The sequence below is a fragment of the Ictidomys tridecemlineatus genome, chromosome 4 (assembly GCF_052094955.1).
Source record: "Ictidomys tridecemlineatus isolate mIctTri1 chromosome 4, mIctTri1.hap1, whole genome shotgun sequence".
Classification (NCBI taxonomy): Eukaryota; Metazoa; Chordata; class Mammalia; order Rodentia; family Sciuridae; genus Ictidomys; species Ictidomys tridecemlineatus.
The window spans coordinates 682,471-708,120 of record NC_135480.1 but is presented as its reverse complement, the minus strand read 5'-3'; the positions used below and the strand labels follow the sequence as shown (position 1 = coordinate 708,120).

Here is a 25,650-nt window from a genome sequence, read left to right as displayed (position 1 = left end):
CCAGCACTAGACAGGTGGGTGGGATGCTAGGCAGGTGGCTTGTGTGTTTCTAGGACTTTACTGGCTAAGGCTCTGAGTATGCCACCTCTGGAGCCAGGTTCTGAGGTGCCAGGCTTTGTCTTGTGTCTCACCCTGCCCATTCAGGGCCTGTCCCCTATGAGTTTCCATCTTTCTTCTGCACTCCTGCTCACAGTGGTTATTCTTTCTCATATTGATGCTCTTAAGCTGCATTGTATTGGGGATGTTGTGCTGTTCTTCTGGGATGGTCCCAGGAATTATAAACTCAAAGATTTAAGTCCCCATCTAGCCTATCCCTCAGTCCCAGCAGCTCCTGCAGTCCCCATGCCTCTGGCCAGACCGCAGTTACAGGAATGATGATGGGGGTGATGTTGTGAGCTGGGCCCTAGAGTGTGGACTGAGCAGGCAAGTCGAGAACTTGTAAAAGAACTTTGACAGGGAGCTGCGTTGTGGCTCAGTGACAAAGTGCTTGCCTTGCACATGTGGTGCCCTGGGTTCGATCCTGAGCACCACATAAAAATAAATAAAAACAAAATAAAGGGGCTGGGGTTGTGGCTCAGCAGTAGAGTGCTCACCTAGCACATGCGAAGCCCTGGGTTTGATCCTCAGCACCACATAAAAGTAAATAAATAAAGATATTGTGTCCAACCCAAAAATAAATATTAAAAAAATAAAATAAAGATATTGTGTTTATCTATAACTAAAAAAATTTTTTAAAAAAGAAGAAAAACTTCTAGAAGCAGAGGAGGGGAAAGAGGTGTGGCCATAAGGTAGGAGAAGAAAGACCTGTGTTGGGAGCACAAAGTTGGTCAGTGAGGTGGCATGTGCCTGGCATGTCCTCAATATATATGGCCCTGTGCCCAGGTGAGTCTCAGGTCCCAAGTGGGTACTGACTATCCATCATCATGTGGATGGAGGCACCCTAGCTTCCTGTCTGCTCTTCAGTCCCCAGCAAGGGACAGCCCCTGACAGCCACCACATCTTCTCTAAAGGCCAGAGCCTTTCTGGCCTGAGTTGTCCACTGGCCTGTGCCCTCTACCTGCAGGGTCTCCAGGTCAACAAGTCACATTGGTCCAGAGATAGTCCATGGCTAAACAGGATGGGCTTGCTGTTGCTTGGAAGGCTACATTACACGCAGGACAGTGAGTGATGGCTTCCTCCCCTTCCTTTCCTTTCAGACTCAGTTTGCAGATAAGCCTGTCCAAGATCGGGGTCTGGTGGTGACGGACCTCAAAGCTGAAGTTGTAGTTCTTGAGCATCGCAGCTACTGCTCGGCGAGGGCCCGGGAGCGAAACTTTGCTGGAGACGTTCTAGGTTATGTCACTCCGGTAAGTTGGGTTCTCATGGTGCACAGGGAGGCCCTGAGGTGCAGATGGGCTGCCCCATCCTCCATGGCAGGCAGACCTCCTGCTCTCTTCTCCCAGGTGTCAGGGCTGTGAGGCAAAGTGGGAGAGATGCCAACCTGGAGATGGCAGAGTGAAGGGTGCCGGGAATTTCTTGGGGGCTTGCACCTCCTGATTGCAAGTGACTTTGGTCAGTGCTCCCTGGCTATCTGGCCCCAGCTGCCAGCCTGCAGAAGCGTGGGTGTATGGGGCTGGTAAGGACGAGCAGCAGTCACCCTGGTAAAGGAGCTGTTGCCAGGGTGCCAGGCTATGGGCATCAGTCCCGACAACTCTGCGGAGTGCTGGGCCCCACCATCACCACAGGCAGGGTTGATATGGGCCCTAGGCATGACCTGAGCAGCCAGAAACAGAATCACACAAGGCAGGTGTGCACTCATTTGTCCTCTGCCTGCTGTCCCCTCTCTCTACCAGTGGAACAGCCATGGGTATGACATCGCCAAGGTCTTTGGGAGCAAGTTCACGCATATCTCACCAGTCTGGCTACAGCTGAAGAGACGTGGTCGTGAGATGTTTGAGGTTACAGGCCTCCACGACGTGGACCAAGGTTTTCACACTGCCTGCTTGCCTGTGCTTATCCCAGGGACAAGGAGAATGTGTCTCTGTGTGATTGTGAGTGGGTACACGTGACTCATGAGAATGTGTGACTGAGTGTGTGTGCCATGAATGTTGAGACTGTCTGCATGAGTGTGCATATAAGTGTGTGGGAGTGAGTTTGCTGAGCCCAGAGTGCAGTCCTGTGGTGTGGGCTGGTATGTAGAGTTGGGCAGAATGGGCCAGGAGGAGGTGGTCACCATTGTGTGACCCTCTGTATCACTGGTCAGTGCCTCAGAGCAGACCCAGCACTGCCTCAGTGTTCTGGGGATGGTGGGGCAGGACTTCCCTTGCACATCTGAGTGGCACGTGAGCATGTGCCAGGTGGGCTGCAGGACAACTAAGGTAGCTGCTGGGATGTGAAGGGTGCAGACCATTGGTTCCTTTGCTCTTTCTCTCCCTTGGTGGTTTCTAGCTGGTGTCCAGGGATTCCCATTGGGTTTTGGCTGCCTTTGGTTCATGGAAACAGCCCTAATGTTCCCAGGCCCTTGGAATGGCCTAAGGTAGGGCCACCTGTTCCCTTGGCTCAAAGCCATCTCTGTTCAGGAAGAATAAGCTCAAGACTGCTCTGCAGGGGCAGGAGAGGCTGGGTTGGAAGCTGGGGCCATCAGGAGGAGGTGAGACTAGAGGAGGAGGGTGATGCAGGGTGACCCCTGGACCTGGGAAGAGCTAGTTCAAGTGGACTGGATCTCCTGGCCCTGTGCTTACTGTCCCATCCGATCCTACAGGATGGATGCGAGCTGTCAGGAAGCATGCCAAGGGCCTACACATAGGTGAGTCCAGCAGGCCTGGAGGTGAGTGTTCAGGAACCACATCCATGTCACATCATGGTGGAGGGGGTTCTGTGGACCCAGTTCACTGCACTGTGTGAGTGTAGGCCGCTCCTCCTGCTCTGAGTCCAGCACAGCCTGGCATTCATGGCCCATGATCCAGCCCAAGTCCTGGGCTCTCCTGCCCACTGGGCCATAGCCCACCAAGGCCAGTGCTTCCTTGGCAGTGGCTTTGCTCCTTCTCCCTCCCATTTCTTCCTTCCTTCTCCGTCCAGCATTGAGTCCCTGAGGGCAACACTGGCTCTGCTCCACCGGAGCTCCTGTAGCTCGCAGCTGGTGAGGGAGCACCACATGTTCCAGTGAGCAGCAGGTGCCCGGGGGCAGCCAGTATGAGTGTGGGGCTTGGGCTGAGGGGAGACTCTACTGGAAGGCTCAGGAGCAGCAACAGGGCTGAGCTGAAGGAGTGTGGGGGTCTTGGCTGGGACTGGGAGGTGGGCAGGACACAGGGGCCTGTGCAGGGCCAGGAGGGGACCTGTACTTGGGGCCAGTGGGAGCCATCAGGATAGATTGAAGTTGGAGACAGCTATGGTCAGACCAGCCAGGAGCCAGAAAGCTGAAGTCTGTCCAGCCACCTTTCCTGGAAAGCAGGCCCCTAGGGGAGCTGGTGAGGGAGGAGGACTGGCAGCATCACCTGCTCCTTCCCCGATGTGACCCACCCTTGCCAGCCTACATGGGGGTGGGATGTCCATGCTGGAGCTGTGTCTGCTTTGGATGGCTTCCCCTCCCATCACTGAGTTTTGATTCTACTCTGGGGCCCAAGAAGACGCCTTATTGGGGACAAAAAGCAGAGGAGTGTAATTCATTGTTTCCTGGTCACAACCTCGGTGTGTGTCTCCCATTAGCGCCTCGGCTTCTGTTTGAGGGCTGGACTTACGATGACTTCCGCAACGTCCTAGACAATGAAGATGAAATAGAAGAGCTCAGCAAGACTGTGGTCCAGGTGGCAAAGGTGAGACCTGTATGCTGTCCTCACAGGCCACCAGGTCTCACCCCCAGAAGGCCTTGCCTGTCCCCGCCAGGCCTTGCCTCCTCAGATGGTCTCTTTCTCTCAGAGGAGGTTGTGCCTCCCAAACCCACCCCACCTCTCAGATCAGCTCCTGCCTCCCACACCAGCTGCTGTGTCTTCCTGGCCTTTCCTTCTGACTGGGACTCCCACAGGGCCTCCACTGGGCTCCTCTTGCTTGGATTTCTTCTTAAGCACCTTCTAGTGCAACCCAGGTCTTCCAGGCAGGACAATGTCAGCCCACTCCAGAACATCCCAGGCTCCTTCTTGACCACAGGGATCCTCTGGGGGTCCCAGGGTGGGAGACTTGTCTTCAGGGCCAGGAAGCTTCCTTTGGTCAGAGCCTGAGTCCCTTGGAGGGAGCCCATCTCCACTGGCTGCTTGTATGCTCTGGTGCAGGGACAGAAGATCCTGGATAAACAGAATGCAGGGTGCCAAGTCCTGCTTCTGACTCCTGTAGGGGGTCCCCCTGCTGCCCCCTTCAGAGGGATTTCTGGGTGTGCAGTTTAGCCTTGGACCTTGCCTCGTGGGTGACTAGGTTGTAACTTTGCTGTTGGATAAGGCGGGAGTTCTGTCTGTCTTTTCACCTGTCCCTCTTGGGTCTCTCTCCTCATTGGTTCTGTTTCTTTCAGAACCAGCATTTTGATGGCTTTGTGGTGGAGGTGTGGAGCCAGCTGCTGAGCCAGAAGCATGTGTGAGTTTGGGGCAGCAGGTGGCTGCTTGGACCTCAAGTGTTTGCTGGAGCCAGAGGGAGGACCGAGGGAGAGGAGCTTTTGGGAGGGCCTTCCTCCTGCGTTCCTATGTCTGAGGTGGAGAGGAGGCCCTGTAAGAGGTGGAGAAGCCAGAAATGGCCCCAGGACAGGAGACCTATCCTGACCACATTGCAGTGCCAGCCTGGAGGCCCCTCATGTGTGGGTAAAGGGCACAGAGGACCTTCACTCACAGGGACTCTGTGAGTAGAGTGGCCAGGACAGTGTGACAGGTCTCACTAGACACAAGCAGAGGCTTCCTCAGTGAGCAGGAAGGAACTTCCTGGGATGTGAAAAGAGACTAGCCAAGCACATGTGGGACTTTGAGGTGTGATGGCCCTGGTGTCCTTTGGGCTCTTCAATGTGCCACGAGGAGGGAGCCACAGAGTACTCTCATAGATCTGTTGAGGTTTGCCTTACTTTGTTTCTGTTTCAGTGCATTAAGTAGGCAGTAAGACGTGACCTCATAGTGTCCCCGGGGCTCATTAATACTGGAGCAGGAGGGCTGGGGGGAGAGTTGTAGAGCCCAGCCAAGTGAGAGACTGCAGCAGGGGAGGCAGAGGTAGGAATAGCCTGCCCTTGTACCCAGGAAGTGGAGGGCAGCTGTCCTCAGAGGATGTCAGGGCCGTGGTGTGGGCAGTGATCAGGCTCCTGAGCAGCAAAGACCAGTTGGTCCAACCATGTTGGGCATTGAGCTGCCTCCAGGACAGCTGCCTCCCAGGACAAACCTGACTGAGCTGACACAGGAATATTTACGTGGGTCTCCTTCCACCCACCCCCACCCCCCCAGCATCTAGTCTGAATTCGATGTGTCAGGTTGGCTTGGCAAGACTGTGATTAACCTGGCAATACCATGGTTAGCAGACTTGGGCAGGCATGTGGCACTTGCTTTTGGCCCAGTATGCAGGCCCGTGGTATGGGCTGGTATGCTGTTGGGGTCTAGTGTCTGTAACACATGGGCTTGGGGTGCCAGCCTCTTGATAGCAGCTCTCCCAGGGGCCAGAGAAGTTATCTGGGAGCCATATGAAACAGCTATGAGAACTGCTCTTCAGAGCACCATCTGGCTGGAGTGACTGTTCCTGGGCAGAGACTGCTGGGCATGACAGGAAGAGCTGAGCGGGCAGCTCTGCCAGGGTTCCCAGGCCTTTCTCCCCATGAAACCTGAAGCAGTTTGAACTACTGCAGCATGTGACCTTAGTCTGCCCTGGCCAGAAGTCTCAACTTGGTTCATAGTAATGCACTCCTGGTCACATCCCAGCAGACTCAATGGGCCTGTGGTAGTCCCTCCTCAAGGTCTGGAAATCTTTGTGGCAAGTGTACACAAGTCACTGAGGGTAATAGGTGTTATGGTGAATTTTGGAGGTAGCAGATCTGGGGATGTCAGCCCTGTAGCTAATGCTACAGCCTGCCCTTGGGAGCGGCCAGTTCCTTGGTAAGATGGAGATGAGACTGCCAGACAGGTACCGGTTTGCCCTGCTGGCCCCCACTTGGAGCTGTCTCCCACATGCCAGACCCGAGTCTGGGCTCGGTGGGTTCTCTTGTGTGCTGTTGCTAGCACAGGCTCAGAGGCTATCTAGCCTGCAGGGTCTGTTGGTAAAGCTCTCAGCAGAGAGTTGCTGCTGCCAGTCCCACCCAGGGTGGCTGCAGTGTGGGCCCCTGGGAGCTGCTGTTGCTGGCAGATAGGGATGAGCTTACACCTGTCCCACAAAGTCAGCTTCAGGCTACGCCCTTGTGGATGCATGTCCAGATTCCTTGGGCCCCTTAGAGGGCGGCCTTGGCCACCTTTTGGCCCTCAAGTCTCGTATGTCATGGGGATCAGAACCCATAGCCTTTGGGGCTAGTAGGAGGCCCTCTCCAAGTAGGATTGGTTTCCTGAAGCCCCGGGCCTCTGGTGTTTCAGGGGCCTGAGCAGTGTCCTCCTTGTCCATGACCTTTAAGTGATAAGTGAGTAATAGCCACTGGTACACTGACTAGTTCTGGATGCAAAAGTGGGAGGACAGGTTGTCCCAAGACTTTGTCCCTCCTGGTCTGTACTTGGGTTGCCACCTGCAAAGCTAGCACTGGGCCAAGAGAGGAAGGCTGTCTGGCTTTAGCTTCCTTGTGACCACAGAGTTCTCACACTGGCATCATTGGCACTCAGTTTGAAAGGTGACAGCCTTGATGGGGCAACATCAGGGAGACTGAGAAGCCACCACCATCCCACAGCCAGTTGCTGAGAGGACCCGGCCTTCCACACTCTTCAGAGACAGACTTCCATTCCCATGGCCAGTGGAAGCCATGGCCTTATGCTTGGTGCCCATCAAGGTGGGACTTGCAGTCTACTGTCCATTCAGGGCTGCTCCTGAAGGACCTGGAGAAGAAGAGTGAGGGCCTTGTGTCCAGGGAGAGTGGGCCCAGAGTAGACACATCAATATTGGAACAGCAGCATTAGGCCAGCTCCTATGAGCAGAGACTCCACCCCAGCTAGTGTTAGGTGCCCTGTGGGCTGTCCACCCACTGCCCATGTGGGTCGAGAGTTACAGGGTAGGTCCTCTCAGCTTGTATGGGGAGAGAGATCAACAGTTGTCCTTGGGCACACCACCCCACTTGCCCCTCTGGTCCCCTCATCTGGTGGCCCCAGCATGCCTGATGACCTGCCCCATTTTGAAGCCCCCACTTGTGTGGCCCTCAGACTGTCCTGTGGTGTTTCACAGCCTGAGGCTTATAGTGCCACTCAGTGTATTGGTGCACTCGGGCTCTGGAGCATGATATAGACCTGTGAGCTGTTTCATCTGGGCCCCTCTCTTCTGAGCACCCACTGGGGTGCTCTTGAGACTCCAGCTGGAGGGGCCCCTGGGTATGAGGAAGGACAGGGGTCTTTTGGATAATGGATAAGGACAGGTTGGGGTGTGAGCCCCTTCTTCCCTAGCCCTCTCCACAGATCCACATGTGCCATTTTCTGTATGGTGCTGTACCCAGGGTGGGGTGAGAAGGCCCAATGGAGGGTCTCAGGCTGGGACCACTGGGAGCCTGCAGTGCTTGGAGCCAACTGCCTCTTGTTCTTGCAGGGGCCTCATCCACATGCTTACCCACCTGGCTGAGGCACTGCATCAGGCCCGGCTGCTGACCATCTTGGTCATTCCACCTGCCGTCACCCCTGGGTAAGTGCAGTTCTCTTGAGGGGTTGGGGGAGCAAACATGGGCATCAGTCAAGGGCCCAGGCCTCTGGTCAACAGGAGCTATGCCTGCCCCTTTGGTGTGGGTCCTGGGCAGGGAGAGGAGGGGAGGACTCTTCTCAGCTTAGGCAAGTGCTTTATCTCTTGAGTATGCCCTTGGCCCTTTTGCGGGGGTACGAGATGGAACCTAGGGGCGCTCTACCACTGAGCACTGATCTGTATCTCCAGGTTTTGTTTGTTGTTATTCTTTTTTAGTTGTAGGTGACATGATATCTTTTTTTAAATTTATTTTTATGTGGTGCCAAGGATTGAACCCATGCATGCTAGGCAAGCACCGTACCACTGAGCCACAATCCAAGCCCCCAGGTTTTGTTTTTCACTTTGAGACAGTCTCACCAAGTTGCTGAGGCTGACCTTAAATTTGTGATCCTCCTGCCCCAGCTTCCTGAGTCCCTGGTGTTACAAGTGTGTGCCATCATGCTCGGCTGAGAACTAATGTTTTTCAAACTTATTTTTCCTTCATTCTCAAAGAGGCCCTGAGGCCCAGGTGCTTGGTGCTTTAGGTGAATCTGTGTGAGCTGTGTTCCATGAGAAGTTAGGCCAAGTGGACAGGGCTGTGCAGTCGTATCTACACCAAGATGCCACTGGCTGGGGCTGGCCGTCTCCCAAGCCGTATGAGGCAGGGAGTAGTAAGGAGTGACCCAGACAGTACTACAAGAGCCAGGGAAGTTGGAATCTCATGTCCACTCTGCCAGAAGCATTTCACATAGGAATGTGGTGTTTAGCGTGGAAAGTGAGCTCATGGAACACAGAGAAGGCTGAATCACAATGAGAGAACAGAACTGGGGGCTGAGTAGGCAGGAAGAGTGGGGAGCGAAGGGTGCCTCAGAGCCATGGGGGTGGGAGTCCTGGGGGTCTGCCCAGGGCCCTGGGGATTTTCCAGGGGGCAGCCCTGTGCATGTGGCCCTCAGACGAATGCTGGCTCACAGCTGCTACTTTGGGAAGGAGCTGCTGCCATCTCACATCCCTGCAGCCTTCCACTCTCTAGGGTGGCAGCCTCTCTCAGTGGGACGTGCTTGAACGTGCCTCGAGGGCCTGAGGTGATGCTGGCAGGCTGTAGAGTCACACAGAAGAGCTGACTTGGCTCTCACAGAGCCTTCAGTGTGCTCCACAGCCAGGACAGATGCCATCACCACTGCAAGTGCTGGGGTGGTTTCCTGCCCAGCTGAGGGCCCTTTGCTTGGCCTGGGTGTCAGCCTCCTTCCTGACCTTTTTTCCCAAACTTTCTGGCCCGCAATCTGAGTTGGGTGCAGCTTCAGGCTTTACTGGTCTCAAGCCTGTGTCCTAGAATCTTACTCAGGGCCCAATAGGCCAGCTGCCCTAGGAGGGTAGTCATGGGAAGTGGAGGGCCTGAGGGTTGCCTGTGTCTCTGCCCGTGTTTGCAGGTGGTGCATCCATGCGTCTGGCACACATGGGTGTAGTGGGGCTCTTGTGTTCTTTTGGTCTTGGCTTTTCACTCAGTGCGGGTGCAGCTCCCGATGCTTGTTGCTGAACAGTGGAGGGTCTCGCCCCAGACTGAACCCTGAGCCCTTCCTATCTGGTGCCTATGGCACCCTGAGACCTCGACTCTGTCTTCCACCTCACTGTGCCCGTTGAGCTAATCCGTGAGACCATGGGCAGTAAGGTGATGGGCTTTGCCTCAACAGTTCCTAGGCTGGGCCTGTATTACAGCCCAGCGTCGCCACCCATGCCAGTGAGGGGCCCATGTCTGGGGCTTGGGATCTTGTTCTTGTCTGCAGTTTGATCTGTGTCACTTCCTATGCTGAGTCTATGTCTTTGAAGAGATGCACCTTGAATGTGTGACCCACGATTTCAGGGTTTTCCTAGGGGTGGCAAGGATGAGGCTGTGAGGACCCATCTTGCAGACCTAGGAGTAGAAGAGGAGACCGGGGGCTGCAGACACTCCCAGGGGGTTGCTCAGAGTCTCCTGGTGATGGGTGACTGGGTGTGGCTGGGGTGCCACAGCCAGGTGGAGACCAGGTTGTCCTTGGTGGCTAGAGGGTCACCCATGAGAGGACACAAGAGCAACCTTTGGTGGGACACTGCCCTCTAAAGTCAGAGTGGAAATGGCTTCCCAGGGGCGCCTTCTCTGCCCCAGCATCGTCACCCAAGTTCCCAGCCTTGGGCAGGGAGTGTAGAATGGGAGCTGAGGCCTGCTGTCGTCCCTCACTCTCAATGACCAAGGCACACAGCTCCTTCATATGGCTGCATGGGGAGGGGACCTGTACCCAGAGGGAGAGAGAACCACGGGCAGTGGCTGAGAGGGGCGCCAAAACCTGTGGGTAGGTGGCTCAGGAAAAGCGGGACCCCAAGCCCAGCAGAGGCCTGGGAGCTGCTGGTATGGAACTTGCCCAGGTGCACGTGGGGCTATGAGGCTTTCCTTATAAAGCTGGCTGTCGCAAGGGCTTGGGCAGGATTCAGGGACTAGGCTCCAAGCAACCAGCCAGGCCACAGGTGTGTTGGCCGTGGGCACTCACTGAGGGCCTGCAGGCTCCCAGGATTCCCCAGTTTGAGGATGCCTCTCTTTCTGTCAAAGAAAAGGACAGATAAGAATGAAAACCCTGTACGAAACACCCCATCTCGGTCCACCCCAGCACTAACACGTGGCATTAGCATGCTGGCTTAAGATCTGTCTTTTTCCAAAAGTAAGGAAGTTTCAAAGAGAAGCCGAGGCTCTGTCCTTCCCTCCCCTGCAGTGCGCTGGCTGCCATGGGACTGCACCGTCAGCCTTGGGTGTCAGCATTCGCTCTTCCCATCCTCTCCCCAGTTCACATGCCTTAGTGTGGAGTGGCTGTAGGCTATGGCTGGGCACCACTGGGTTGTCACTGGGCCAGGCAGGAGAGGCGGCCCCAGAAGACACTGGTTGTGGTGAACTAGGTCAGGAAGGAGCCAGTGCCTGAGGGAGGTGCTGCTTTCCAGAGATGAGAGAGGGCCAGAAGGGCAGAATGGATAGATGGGTGGTCTGATACCAGCCCTCAGGAGGCAGAGGCACCTCCAATCGGCACCTAGGCCACTTGTGCCTTGTCTACACAGCATTTGGGCCCAGCTGGCCACCTGCTCAGGCACCCCCTCCTGATCTAGGCTGGACATATTCCCACAGGGCCTTGCCCTCTCCTGCAAGCCAGGCATTTGTGCCTCCTGTTTCCCTGCTGAGGTCCAGTGAGGGCCTTGGCAGCTGGGAAGCTCCAGGTGGCTTGGTGCAGAGCTGGGGGTGGGCAGTGCTCCTGTTGCCCTGTCTTGGATGGTCCCAGCCCTCTGCAGTAGTGCTTAGCTCAGTTTGTCCCTCTGTGAGGTCTCTGTCCCAGGATTCCTGCTGTTCCTACTCCACATCCATTGTTCTCAGCTCCATCATGTCCTCAGTGGTATCTGGGTCATCCCTCATCCATTGTCCCTTGCTGTGGTCTGCATGTCCATCTCATGAGTCACAATATCCCTGGTAAGGCAGGAGATATCCCAGAGCAGGGACATAGCCACTGCTGCCCTTCCTCTGTCCATCCACCTGAGCTCTGGGCTTCTCAGAAGCAATGTGAAGGGCAGAAGGAATCTCCCAAGATACTGTCCCCCACTCCTCGGCTCTTATTAGAATGTCACTTCCAAGGAATAACCAGCCAGTAAAAATATGCCCTATGTGCCCGAGCAGGTGAACAAAAGTGCCCTGTGTGAGGCAAGCAGGACCCGGGGGGGCAGCTGGGCCTCCCTCCCTGTGTCCCTGTTCAGTGCAGCTGGCCTGGGCTCTGGCTGTCAGCCAGGCTTCTCCCTCCCTGTCTGGCCCTGCCCAGCTGAGCAGGGGAGGTGTCAGAGACAAAATGCCTCAGATGCTTCTGTGACATGAGATGGGATGGGGACATGCCTTTCTTCACAAGCAGGATTAGGAAGGGTGGATGCTCATGGGTTCCTAAGTGAGTGTCCCACCTGGGTAGGAGCCTTCACAGGGGGAAAGCTTTTCCTGGAGCCAAAAGCTGTTTCTGTGCATCCTCAGAGCCTGTTGTCTGGAGGGCTCTAGGGAATGTTTGAGCTGCTGTCCCTTCTGCTGGGGCTGCACTGGGCCTGTGAGCAGGCCGCCCTCTGGGTTCACCCTGGCACTCGGGTGACCATGTCTAAGGTCCCCACCATGAGACCACCTCTGGGCTGGGGATACCTGGGCACTGGACAGCTGGATTTGGGCTTATGCAGGAACATTGAGCAGCCCAGCATTCTTCAGAGAAGAGGCAGTGTCTTGTTTACTCACGTTGCTAGGGGGAGCAGAGAGCCTGGGGTGTGGCTGAGTTTAGAGGCAGATGGACCCTTGGGATTGGGAGCAGGGTCAGAAGGAGCCAGCAGCTGAAATGTATAGTAGACTGTGGTTACAGGAAACTGTGAGGGTGAGCATCCCTTGCTGGTTGGTCCCTATGGGCAGCAGAGGCCTCTGTGAGGCTGACCTAGCCCACCCATGCATGTCCTGGAACTCAGCATCTGGAACTGCCCAGCCCCTGCCCCTCTTCCTCTGAGCCCTCCAGGGGCAAGGAGAGCTGGACATCTCTGCTGTCTCTGAAGTGTGACCCTGGCCATGCAGCAGGCCATCCCTGTCTTCAAAGGAAACTGACCCCCATATGGCAGGGATGGAGGGATGTGGGCTAGGAGCCCCTATATCCAACTTGCTCTGACTCTGGCTGGGCCCAGAAAGCAGCTAAGGAGAGGCTGGCTGATGGGCTGTGTGTGGTGGCCAAGGTAGCATGCTCTCTCATTCCAGGACCGACCAGCTGGGCATGTTCACCCACAAGGAGTTTGAGCAGCTGGCCCCGGTGCTGGATGGCTTCAGCCTCATGACCTACGACTACTCCACGTCGCAGCAGTAAGTGTGGCCTTGTGCTGCGGGCACAACCAGATCTCTGAAGCTGCAGGCCCACTCCTGCCTCCCAGGCAGGCACACTCCTGCTATGGGACCTGCTGCTTAGCATGTCCATACCCAGGAGAGGTGACCTGTGGGGGGCCCTGTCTGGGGTGGAATAGGCATGGCCTTGCTCTTGCCTCTGTCCTCAGACCTTTGCCTGAGCCACCTGGCTCTTGGAAGACCATGTGAAGTAGCAGGAGTGACACCTGAGAGGCTGTGTATCTGCTGAGCCCTCCCTGCCTTGGTCTAGGACTGCTGCCTGCCAAGCTGGGCACTGGGAGGCTGCCTTGGGTAGGACACCCATGGGTTCTAGTGGAGGGGTCCTGAGCCATTTTGCCGTGGTCCTCTACAGCAGGGTCCGTCATTCCTGGTTCTTTCTGATTTTTGTTTGTTTGGTACTAGGGATCGCACCCAGGAGTGCTCTACCACTGAGCTACCAGCTCTTTTCTTATTTTTTATCTTGAGACAGATTTTCGCTAAATTGCCCAGGCTGGCTTTGTGCTTGTGATCCTCCTGCCTCAGCCTCCTGGTTGCTGGGATCATAGGTGTGTGCCACTACACCCAGCTTCTTCCCAACTCTTGAGGGGCATGGGCCACAGTAAAGGGAAGATGCACTCCAAGTGGACAGCCCTGGGTCAGGTTCAAGGCTTCCTGCCTGCACTGGAACTCTCCCTGTCACCTTGCAGGCCTGGCCCTAATGCCCCGCTGTCCTGGGTTCGAGCCTGTGTCCAGGCTCTGGACCCCAAGTCCAAGTGGCGGAGCAAGATTCTCCTGGGGCTTAACTTCTATGGCATGGACTACGCAGCCTCCAAGGATGCCCGTGAGCCTGTCATTGGGGCCAGGTAAGCTCAGGACCCTCCTCATCACATCCAGGGTGTCACCAATCAGAGTGGTGTGGGGTTGGAGAGGGTGGGGACTCTGGCCCCTTGGGCTCATGGGCTCTGAGGCTGATGATGTGGGCATCCTTGCACCTCAGCTCCTGCCTGGGGTGGCTACCACCTTGATGCAGTAGCCTGGGGATGCAGCCACACCGCTGTCCCTGAGTGTGTTGACCTCTCCTGACCTCAGGAGTGGGAGTGTAGGCCAAGGCTGCTAGTGTATGTGTGAAGGGCTGTCAGCTGGCCTGCGCCACGTGGACGAGGAAGACCTGCTTCTTTTCTGTCACTTCCTTCTCTGAGGGTCTCCGGTGTCTGCTGTTGTGTGGTTCTGCTGGTGTGGAGCCCAGTTCTGTCCGTCCTGGAATCCACTGCCCCTGTCTCCCCTGCACCTCCCTGTGCTTGTGGCCCCTTACTGCCATCAGGTTCAGCACCTGCCACTGGGCTTTTTTTTTTTTTAATCATATGATTTTATTTAGAACTTATTTTCTTTTTTTGCCACTGGGTTTTGAGCCACATGGTCCTTCGTGTCCGGGTGCTCCTTGTACTTCATCTCCACTGTGCTCCCTTGGGTCCGTGCACACATGCTGCTTGTCACATGTGGAAGGTCTCGTGGTTCCTTCAGCTCTCTGGACCTCCCTTTGGCTCCTGACCTCAGGCACCGCCAGCGGGTGCTTGTGTCAGGGCAGTCCAGCCCAGCCGCAGCTCCTGGGCCTGGTTCCACTTCTGGGGTTCTTGCATCGTTTCGGTTGCTCCTCCTTGCTGTGTCTGCACTGGTGGCACAGACTGCTGGTGGCTTCTTTTGCCAGGCCCACCCTGCCATTAGTTGCCTTCAGGTTTTCTTTCATCTCACAGGTTGTAGGTCCCATGTGTCAGGGTTTGGGTCTCATTTTATACCCTCTGGGCCTCTGCTAAACTTGTGCTTGTATGGGATTCCGTTGGGATGACAGCCGGTGTCCTCCTCTGCTGATCCTGATGTTGGGTCGGCTCTGGTCAGCCTGCACGTGACCGTCTCCTTGGTCAGGGCCCTGGGGTGCAGCCCTGTGGACCCGGAGTTGGACTGGGTACCAGATGTCGCAGATGTTGCCTCTGGGAGCCGGGTGTTTGAGTGCTCCTGTGAGTCTTTGTGTTTGTTCTGGAAGCAGTTTGGCTGTGCGGAGCTCATTTAGGCCACCCACATTCCTAGTGGCTCCTTCCCTGAGGATGGTTGGTGTCTGGAGACAGGTGTGGTGTCACTGCTTGCTGGGACTCTCTGCAGGGTTCCCAGGCCTGCTCTGTGAGGGCAAGGCATGTGTTACCCAGGGCAGTGAGCAGAGGCAGGCCATCACTCTGCCTTGAATGCTGAGGTCCCGGCTGGGCCCTTGCTATAGTGTTTCCCTCCAGCTGGGACCAGGGGTCAGCCAGTGGTGGGACTCCCAGGTTCAGGGCATGGCAGCAGTCAGTAGAGGAGGCGGGACACCTCTCTGCGATCTTCTGTTCCTGCTTGGAGGAGGAATGCTTGTTAGGACCACCTCACTCCCATCTCCCCTGTTGGTCCCTCTGTGGTGGGCTGTCAGGGTGGATTGTGTTCCAAGGCAGTGGTGGGAAGGGGTGGTCCCACTGGGGGGCTTTTTCCCCTTCTAAACCCACACTCCCCTGTGTCCACAGGTTGGCCCTAGGGTCTGGGGTCTGGCACAGGCCTAAGCCGATTGCTGTTCTCCTGACCCCTGGGGTCTACTCTGTATCACTGAACTTGGCCAGACTCTGTAGACAGGGAAGGTCAGGCCACTGGCTGAGAAGGGCCTGGGCAGATGGCACTGGTAACAGGAGATTGGGCAGCAGCCTGAGGCCCAGTGGCCCCACACCTACCATTTGCAGCAGGATGGAGAGAGGTCAGCCTCATAGCTGTGTCCTGTGCTGGAAGACGTGAATTTGCTGCACAGAGAGGGCTCCTCCCATTCCTCCCAGGACACCCCTAGGGCAGGCTGGTGCTAAGGTGGATCCCCGTCCCCCGCTGTCTTCTTTCTGATCAGTGTTGCTCTCTGTGTGTGTGTCAGGCCCTGGCATCTTCAGGAAGCCCAACCACAACACCTGCTGTGTGGGCACTTCCTCCTGCTGGGCAGGGATACCAGCTGCCCAGACATCCTCAGTGGACCAGCCACGAGTTTCTTCCTGGGCCTGCCAGGCTTCTCCTTGGGTGGGGCTTTGAAAGGAGGCGAGGTGTTGGCCTCGAGCTGCCATCTCTGTCTACTTGGGCTGGCATCTCCGGTTCCACTGAAATCAGTGTTCTCGCCCTCTGGGGTCTGGGGTCCAGGTGCTGCAGGCTGACTTCTCCCAAGGCCTCTCTCCTCCCTGTCCATCAGTGTGTCCTCCCTGTGTCCTCACGTGGTCCTCTGCAAATCCGTCCTGATGGCCTCTCCTTTTTCATTTTGATGGTACTGGGGATTGAACCAGGCCTTGCTCCCCCTAAGCTCACACCACTGAGCTGTACACCAGACTGATGTCTTCTTGGAAGAACAGTCCCATTGGATCAAGATCCATCCTAATGGCCTGCTTTTAACTTAATCACCTCTTTAAGTGTTGTCTTTCCAACTGTGGATAAATTCTGAGGTAGGAGTAACCTCACAGACTCTAGAGTATGATGAACTTGGAGGCATACACTTAGCCCGAAATGCCACCTGAGGGTGAAGAGATGATCCAGGGAGACGGACGGCCCAGCAGGAGCTGCTGGAGAGGGTTGTTACAGCCATCCTACCCTAGCTGATGGGATAAACACAGGGCACCCAGTCTGCTCAGATCACAGAAGGCATTGGTGGCTTCCTCTGGACAGTACCTGCTCTTGATTGTTCTGAGAAGGGCTGGGGGCTTTGGAGGTTCAGAAATTCTGATCACAGAGGTGTATGCTGAGTGTGGACACACAGGCTGTGTGCATGGGTGTGTATGCACATACACAAGGATGCCCTCAGGCCTCCTAGCTTTGTGGAGGGGTTGGGAGGGAGGGTGCTGTCCTCAGTCCCCAACCCAAAGTGCCCCTTACTAATGACCTCTAAGCCTAGGTGGTGCAGAGTGGTGGTTTAGGCATTGGGCAGTTGCTGGCCTGGACTTGGGCCCACTCAAGGGGAGCAGGTGGGCTGGGAGATGGGAAGGACGCTTTGGTCAGGGCACAGCACATGTGCCAGCTCAGTAAGGTGCTTCCTGCAACTATGGGATAAATGACCAGCTCAGGAGTCGTGTCCTCATGTTCTCCTTGTGACTAGAGTGCCAGGCAGAGTGCTGATGCTGCCCAGCTGTAACTCCCCTGAAGGACACACTGCAGAGGGTGTGCCCCCACTTCAGTCTTGGCCTGTGCATCAGTCCTGCAGAGAAGGCTTCAGGGGACACAGGCAGATATGGCAGGCACTGCTGCCTGCAGGCGTTGGGAACCTGACCACCACCAGGAGCTCCTTCTGTAGGAGTTTCCTGGCTCACTGCTGGAGTCCCCTCTAAGGACGCCACAGGTCTAAGGAGAATGTTCTTCCTCACCTCTGCATGGCCTGTGACCACCCGCACCCTTGCCCACACCTCCTCTCTTTTGTCCTTCCAGGCCCTCATGGTCTTGTTCCAGCCTGATGGCATCCCCCTCAACAGCTCAGCCCAAGGACTCATTGGCCGTTTAGTGCACAGGATCAGATAGACCTCCTGTCCTGGGGGGGTCCTCCTCTCCAGCCCCCTCAGCTGGGCTTGCTCCTCCCCCTGCCCTTCTCGAGCAGCTTCACAGCCTGGCACCTCCTCTGGCTCCTGTCTAGCTCTGGTGGCTGCAGTGCTATACCAGCTCAGAGCCTTCCCTCCCTTCTGTCCTCTCCTGCTGCTGGCACCAAGACCATGTTCCTCAGTGAAGTTCCCCTTGTCCACTGCAGTAGCCCAGGCAAGGCAGGGAGACATCTTTAGCCCACCCTCCTCCCTGCAAGGCCAAGTACTGTCTAGCAACACTGCTCACCAGGCCCCCACCCAGGCGTGACTTTCCCAGAGTGGAAAGCCCTTCATCCAGCCTCTGTCACCTTCCTTCAAGATGTCTGTAGATAGGCACTGTGGTACATGCCCGTAATCCCAGCAACCTCAGGAGCCTCAGTTTAAAGCCAGCCTCAGCAACTTAATGTGACTCTGTCTCTAGATAAAATATAAAAAGGACTGGGGATGTGGTTAAGCGTCCCTGGGTTCAGTCCCTGGCTAGGAAAAAAAAAAAAAGAATGTCTGCGAGGCAGATAGCAGGACAAGACAAATCCAGTGCATGTGACCCTGTCCCTACCACAGTGACTCAGTGGATCTGAGCGTTTCTTCTTCCCATTCTTGCTGGTCTTTTACTCTGAGAACATTCAACCATAAAAGCCTTGGACATGTGACAGATTCCCCCACTGCCTCCCAGGAGCTCACCCCCTTGTCCTGTGGGTACGTTCCTGGGCTTCTGCACATTCTACTTACTATGTCCTCCCAAAGCCAGTGATGTGGATGAGATGCCCTCCACACCGTCCCCTCAGTGTTTGTAGCCCATGAGTGGGCGTTCTGGGCTTACTTGGCCTCCTCTAACCAGTTAGAAGCCTTGGGCATGTCCTTTGCCAGACAGGTGGTGGGTTGGGCCAGTCATCATGCATCTGTGGGTGTCCCTTAGGTCATCCCGTCTCTGGAGCAGGACAGTGAGCCACGGGGTTTCCTCTTGGGATAATGCTGGACCTCACACTTCAGACATGAGGGCTTGGCTTCTGCTAAGAAGGGCTGTCAGGCCTGAGGAGTTGTTTAAACCTGTGAAACCAAGGGCATCTGAACCAAGGTTTTGCACTCTACAGGGTGAGATTGGGGCGTGGCTGTTGTTGGCCCCCTCCCCCTGGGAGAAGACCTGGGCCTGTGAATGGGGAGGGTCTCAACAGCACCCACCAGTAGCTCTGGGCTGGCTCCAGAGTCCTGTGCTCACTCCTAAGCCTAAACAGGCCCTGGACGAGGGTGCATAGTAGGGCTCTTCCACAAGGCATCCTCAGGCCCAGCCCTGCAGGCTCAGGTAGTGGTCACCCACTGCCATCACTCTGCCCACAGGCCTTCGTGCAGCCTGGCTCTTGTCGACAGGACTCACAAGTGACCCCAGTGCCAGCCTCAGCTGTGGGTGGACAGTTGATGGGAGTTGGTAACCCAGCAGACTGCTCTGTACACGGGTTTCCAGCTCTGATTTGGCACAGCGGTGCCATGCACCCCTGTGCACCCTACTCAGCAGCCCTGACCCTCCCAGTCATAGTGAGCAAGTGGGCAATGATGCTTCTCCTATTTCCTTCCAGTGTACCCTCATTTACTGCCCATCTGCAGTGGACTCCCCTGAGACTTTTGCATGGGTTGGGGAGCCCATTGCAGGTAGGGCCCTGCTGGCAACTAGAATTTTCCATGGACCCTCTTTACCTGATTTCCTCCAGGCAGGAGCTGGGGACCTGGAGTCATAAGTCACAACCTTCCACAGTGGGCAGCAGCCCTCCCCCTTGGGCCAATCCTTTTGATGGAGGCAAATCCAGATGGGAGAGGTCAACAGAAACAGGCAGATATAGTTTGTGAGGGGAGGGCCATCTCTCTCTTTAGAGGGCAGGGAGGGGATATGGCACATGTCTGCTCAAGGATCAGTCCCCCTACCCAAACAGCTCACCAGGAGGCAGCCCACAGCCCCTTCATACAGGGGACAGCCAGACGTGAGGCATGGACGAGCCTTATCAACATGAGTCCCCCAATTCTTTGAGAATTAAGTAGCCTCTTGGTAATAGTCCAGGCAGCCTCTCAAATGATCTGCCAACCTGTCTTGGCCTCCAGCTTGGCTCCAGGGCCCTCCCAGGGTATCAGGGTCAGCTGTCTGGCCATCTGCTTGACCATAGAGCCAGGAGCCATGCTGGGGCAATTGGCCAGCTCTTTCATGCCAGCAGCCGTGACTGTGGTCAGAGCTCCTGGGGGAGCCCTGGTCATTCCCTATCTTTAAAGTGGTCTGGGCTTCCTCCACTGAGAATCCATGTCCCCCAGGAGTGGGTCTGGTGCCAGTTTGTATATCTCCTGCTGCCAAGTGCCCCACACTACCCTGGTGGGCTGAGATGTCTCCCACTGTCCAGAGGCTCTGCCTGGCTCCCACCAGGCCCAGGTGCAGAGTAGGGTGGCTGGCAGCACCAGGGTCCATCCTGCCACACAGATCCTGTCTCCTCCCACAGGGGCTGTGTGTTCTGAGCTGGGAATGTCCCTCACAGAAGGAGAAACAGGGTTAGATGTTCCTGCCTGTCCCTATGTTTGGCTGACTCAGCAGAGCCAGATTGGTGACATCACCATACCCACAGGTTCTCAGGCCCTTCCTGGACGGCTATCCACTCACCTCTGCCCCAAGGATGGTGCACCTAGGTGGGGTAGCCCTCCACCCCTTGGATATGGAGCTGTTTCCCAGTGGTGAGCCAGCTGGCTGGGAAGTGTGGCATCCTCCGGGCAGCCTTGCTGATGCCCACCTCACAGGGAGAAGTCAGCAGTTACTTCATGATCCTGTGGAAGCCAGCAGGCCCAGGCAGTAGTTGAGAGGGGCAGCCCTAAGGGGAGTACCACCTGGCTCCTCTCTATCCACCATGTCCCCAGGCAGGTTTCCTTATAGGTATCTGGTAACCATCTCCATCCTGGGCAAGAAGTTTCTACCACTGGTGTGGGTTCTGCTCCTGGGTACAGGTGAGGGGGAGGCATGTGGCTTTCATTCTGCCCCCTCCCACCTGGCCCAGGGGAGTCTTCAACCATGGCCTGGTGAGATCCTGATGCCACCCTGAACCCTCCTTGCTCAGCCTGAGCTGGCTTTGCATGTGGGCATGATGTCCCACTACATCCTGGTCAGTCATCTTGCTTCTTGGCTTCTGTCTTTCTCCTGGGCAGATCCAAAGAGAAAACCACCTGCTGCCCACCAGCTCCACGTGGACAGCCCATGGCGCTGGCCTCATCAAGGCCTCCTTTGAGCAGAATCTCATCACCAAGAAGGGATGCCCTTAGTGGGTGACCAGGGCTCCCACTGGACCGAGGCCATGGAGTTGGCCCCAGCCAGTTTTAGGGCATTGGAGATGTCTGGCCCTGCCCTACTGGGGCACTTCCAGCCCTTTTCCATTGGTGCAGTCCTGGTGGTCTGTCAAGCAGCAGGTCAGCCCCCAGTGGACCCTCTCCATTTCTGTGGGATCAAGATTGCTAAGACCCCGCTTGGCTAGGAAGGGTTGGGGCTGCCATTTCAGCTGGTGTGTGGACTTGCAGCCCAGAGCTGTGCTCCGGCTACAGGCCCCGCCATAGGAGGCCCAGGACTCTGCTGTGGATCTGGTCCTGGGTGGTCGTCCACTGCCCCAGGCTGGTTTCCCTGTCTTCTGTCTGCCTGCAGACTGTGGAGGAATCCCCAAGCTCTGGACTGAGCCCTCTGTCTATGGTCCAGCCTTCCCTTCCTGCAGAGCTTTCTCCAGGAGTTCCATAAGCTGGTCTCCATGGAGATACCCAGGTCATGGGGGGGGCCCAAGCATGTCTTTCTGCCTGGACATGTAGGGTGTCCTCTTTGTCCCTGGTGATCGCTGAGGGCCGCTGGCCTGTCTAGATAGGTTTTCTGGGAATAAGATCTGTTTGGCACTCCTCACCCTTTGAATGCAAGGTCTGTAACATAGGGAGAGTGTAATCCAAGTGCATAACTTCCCCGTTTTGAAGTGTGCAGTTCTGGGGTGCTCAGTACCTCCCAGGGCTGTGCCACCCCCACCACCATCCAGTTCCTGAAGGCTTCCTCACCCCAGCCTGCCACTCTCTAGCCTGTACCGTGTCCCTCTGGGCTTGCCTGTTTTGGACATTGCCCACGAGTGGACTCAACATGTGGCTGAGGCCTTGGCCGTAGTTTAGGGAAATGCTCAACCCTCACTTCTTTTGAGTTGGGCCATGCTGTGTTGCTCAGGCTGGCCTCTGACTCCTGGGCTCCAGCAGTCCTCCTACCTCAGCCTCTCGAGTGCTGGGTCCCACTGTACCCAGCTTGCTTCTTAGATATCTGCTGTCCCTTTACTCTTCCCTTCCTGGGGGCTTCCAGTGATGCCCATCATAGTTCCTGACCCCTGTCCTCTGGGCATCTTTTTCCTCTGCCTTTTTTGCATCTTCCATCCATCCGCTCCTTCCTTCCAGGCAGGCCTTTCACCCAGCATGCCTGGCTTCCCCCCCCCCCCCCACTGTGGCCAGGCCAGCACCTGTTGCCTCCCAAAGGCATATGTGACCCTTTCTGTTCCTCTTAGGAGCCTGGCCCATCAGGTGGGGCTCATCTTCCATGCTGACCATGCTCTTCAGGGGTCTCATGTGAACAAGACCCCAAGCCCAGACCTTGCTTATGCAGTGTTGGGGCAGGGGTGCCCTAGCTCAAGAACCACAAGTCTGGGTGGCCCCTGCTCCAGGCATCTTCCTGCAGCCCTCTTGGAGTGTCTTTCTACTGTGACCTCCTGATAGGAGGAACCTAGTGCTCCCAGGGGTCCTGGCTGCCCACTCACCTCCTCCAGGGGGTAGCAGATCTTTCGAGGGTAGCCACAGAGGCCCCCAAGAAGAGCAGTATGTGGCCACAGTTCTGCACAGGCATGAGAACCACCTGTCCTTCAGTGACCCCACACATCCCAGATTCCTCCCTCTAAGCCATCTAGGAGACATAGATCAAAGGCAGTCAGCTGCATCAGCGCTTTCGTGGTATTGTAATTAAGGGGGTGGGGGCAGAAATGAAGCAGGCAGAGCTGTGTGCTGGGCCCAGGCCACACCTCATGGGAGCAGACCCCTCAACTCCCCAGGCACCCCATCCCCCCAGTGGCTGCTAGACATTGTCAGGGCCTGAACTAGAGGGGATTCCAGAAAGGTCAGTGAGAAGCAGAAAGGCCCGGTGTTGCACAGACTGAGTAAAAAGTGCCCACAGGTGCAGTGGCACATGCACCAGTCGTCCTGGCTACTCAGGAGGCTGGGGCAGGAGGACCACAAGTTCAAGAGCTGCAGGTGTAACCCAGTGGTGAAGCACTCTGGGCTCAGTGAGTGCCCACAGCCGTGGTGCAGAGCTGCTTGTGCCACCAGGCAGGATGACCTTCTGGAGGAAGGGGGAGCTCTGGCTACAGGCACCTGGAGGAGGTTCAGTTTGGGTCTGGGAGGCTGTGGTACGTCAGTGGTCTAGTCCCACCCATACTCTGTACCCACCCTTCCCAGTGTCTGTCCCATGTCTTGCTGGGGCCTGGGAGGCCTGACCCCACAGTGGCTTCTAAGCCACACCCTGCCAGGCTCTGGCATTCAGAGCACTGCTGCACAAGGTGACAGCTCCTGTGGCCTGGAAGAGTCCCTGGAGGCCAGCAAGCCTCCAACCTGCTCAGGACTACAGCCTCCCCATCGGAGCCTCAGGGTCACAAGGCAGCCCCTGTGCTAGCCAACCCCAGATCCTGCAGATGTCCGCTCCCCATAGCCCAAGGCACGGGCTCCTCCCTTGGCTGCAGCCCAGGTAGGTGCCCTGTGCACTGTGTCCTCGCACGGCAAGCCCCGATCTTGCCATCTGGACCAGAGAGGGTCCTCCTCCTGCACAGACTACCAACTTCAGAGACGAGAAGCTTCCAGAGCCATCTGTTCCTGGTGGCCCACAGCCTTGTGGGGCTACCTGCCCTGTTTTGAAGGTGCAGTATGGGCTAGACTGTGACTTAGATCCTCCACCAGCTTCTAGAAGCCCTCATCCTGGCCCCACACCTCAGGAACAGCCTTCACAGTGTGGGTAGAGACATTGGTCTTCAAACCACTGGCTTCTGATGCTCTGAGGGCCTGCTTTCTCTGGATTTGGGCAGCATTGTCCACAGTGTGGGCAGGCAGCAGAGGGAGGCCATCTCTGGGAGGCCTGAAACCACTGCCCACAGTCCCTCAGCCCTGGGGCTGCAGCTGAGTGGGGCTGCCTGAGGCCCATCTGGCTGGTTGTCCCTCTCTTGAAGAGGGTGTTGGAAGGCTCAGGGGTGACTTCTCTGAGGTGGCTCTGGAGCCAGTGGTGTTTCTTGAAATGTATGACTCATCTGCAGCAGTCCTGTGGGTCTGGCCCAAGGTTGGCCTCCCACAGAGCACTCTGACCTGGGAGCTGTGAGGCTGGCTGGCTCCTGCACCCACACCCTGTTCCTCCAGGTACATCCAGACGCTGAAGGACCACAGGCCCCGTATGGTGTGGGACAGCCAGGCTGCAGAGCACTTCTTCGAGTACAAGAAGTGAGTGGGGCACGTACTGCCAGCCTGGGGAGGGTAGAGTGGGAGAACAGTGGGGACCAGTGCCAGACTGCAAGTGACCACTTCCAGGTGTCTGTCCCTGACCTTACGGGTGTGGGAAATACAGCCCCACAGCCTCGGCTGGAGCCAGGGAGGTGGACAGTTCCTCTTGTCTTGCAGGAACCGTGGCGGAAGGCACGTCGTCTTCTACCCAACTTTAAAGGTATGTGCCAGGTGTGGTGGCTGCTGCCCAGGGAGGTGGGACAGAAGCTTTGGTCAGACAAGGAGGATGCAGCAGTGCTAGCTCTTCTCACATGAGGGCCCTTGCCTGCAGTGCCAGCCCACCCTGGAGCCCAGGCCACTCTCCCCTGCTGCCCCAGTGTGTGGGTGCAGAGCTAGGCGAGGCCCACACCTGTCTGTACCCACAGTCCCTGCAGGTGCGGCTGGAGCTGGCCAGAGAGCTGGGTGTCGGGGTCTCCATCTGGGAGCTGGGCCAGGGCCTGGACTACTTCTACGACCTGCTGTAGACTGGGCAGCAGTTCCAAGGCAACGTGGACTCTTAGTCACAGAGCGACTGGTTGAGTGAAATATAGGCCTCTGCTGCTTGCTGTGAGTGTCTGCTGTGATCCCTGTCCTGGCAGGAACTCTGGGACAAGAATTTGTCCCCTCCCAACTGGGCCCTGGCCACAGCCTGCTGTGGGCTCGGGGCTTGGGTCTCTCCAGCACTTCCCAGGCTTCGGGCTAGATGTGGATGTCCCACACTTGCCCCACAACTGCACTCGAGGCCTCTGTGGGGATGGCTCCCACAGGGCAGCAGTGAGAGCCTGCACCTCCACTGGTCACCTGGCCAGGCGCCTGCTACCTGCAGCATTCCATGTGGGACACCCCTCTGAAGCCCTGGCCCAGCTCTGCACTTGTCACAGTGGAGGGCAGCGAGACTTCCGCTGAGTCTGGGTGGGCTCCATCACCCTGTGTGCACGTGGGAGCCAGAGATGAGCACAGGGAGACACCTGTCCCCGAGAGCAGGTGGAGTACCAGGGGTGGTGTGGAAACAGGGTGGGTCCCTGGGGCCACTGAGAATGGGGGTGGGTGGTGACAGTGAGCCACACCTGGTTCTGGTTTCTTTTTTCCTGTGCTGGGGACGGAGCCCAGAGCCAGAATAAGTAATGTGGATGCTGTCTCAGAATTGACGGGGACTGGCAGAGGAGAGGGAGGCAAGTCAGTGGGAGCCAGTATTAGCCAGGGTATGGAGATTGGTGGATCTGGAGCCAGGCAGTGACTGTCTGGTAGGGGTGTCCTTGGTTTGGGGGTGAGAACAATGGGCAGAGAGGGGTCCTATGTTGGACCCCAGGGCATGGCTGAGGCCTTGGGAAAGGGGAGGGTACCATACCCTGGTTTGCACTGAAGACAGCTCTCACTTCCTCCCCAGGTGTGTGAACAGGTGGTTTTGGTGGCTAGCTGTGTCCAGATCTCCCAAGTCCATGTTGGTTAGATTCCCCGAGGTCCTGTAGCTCCCACTGGAGGGAGGACAGTGGGATATGAGCAGTCACATTGAGCTGGGACATGGGGTGAGGGGGGTTGGTGTCAGCACTGCGAGTGGCCTGGGTGGTGTTCTTTCCTCCCAGGTCATGGCCAGAAGGTGGGTGACAGAGGATTGGGGGTATGTAGGTGAGGGAGGGAGGGTGGGATCCAGGAAGGCAGTGCTGAGGGGCTAGGGAATTATGGGAGTAGCTTAGGGGCTGGGTGTTCTGCCACAATTGAAGCTCCTTGGAGGAGCTCAGCCCCCCCCCCTTGAACTCCAGGCCATCCTGCCTGCAGCCAGGGGCTCCTTCTCACCCCATTAGAGGGATACTTGGCCTGGAGGTGGTTAGAAACATTTTGACCATTTTC

The 25,650-nt window shown here is 56.7% G+C and overlaps 1 protein-coding gene across 7 annotated transcripts in view; it reads left to right on the top strand.

Annotated features, from left to right (window-relative positions):
- The window catches only part of Chid1 (chitinase domain containing 1), a 31,075-nt gene extending 6,702 nt beyond the window's left edge, over positions 1 to 24,373 (top strand). For 4 of the 7 annotated variants that reach the window (XM_078045266.1, XM_078045263.1, XM_078045262.1 and 1 more), the window contains 11 exons: positions 1,197 to 1,346; positions 1,833 to 1,965; positions 2,741 to 2,806; positions 3,685 to 3,791; positions 4,478 to 4,539; positions 7,642 to 7,734; positions 12,539 to 12,640; positions 13,366 to 13,521; positions 23,683 to 23,763; positions 23,851 to 23,983; positions 24,189 to 24,373. In XM_078045266.1, the coding sequence (XP_077901392.1) occupies positions 1,197 to 1,346; positions 1,833 to 1,965; positions 2,741 to 2,806; positions 3,685 to 3,791; positions 4,478 to 4,539; positions 7,642 to 7,734; positions 12,539 to 12,640; positions 13,366 to 13,521; positions 23,683 to 23,763; positions 23,851 to 23,983; positions 24,189 to 24,287 (1,182 nt within the window). In that variant the 3' untranslated portion in view covers positions 24,288 to 24,373. The remainder of the gene's footprint in view (positions 1 to 1,196; positions 1,347 to 1,832; positions 1,966 to 2,740; positions 2,807 to 3,684; positions 3,792 to 4,477; positions 4,540 to 7,641; positions 7,735 to 12,538; positions 12,641 to 13,365; positions 13,522 to 23,682; positions 23,764 to 23,850; positions 23,984 to 24,188) is intronic. The other 3 variants (XM_078045269.1, XM_078045267.1, XM_078045268.1) reach the window with 3 other exon arrangements.
- Positions 24,374 to 25,650: the final 1,277 nt, after the last annotated feature.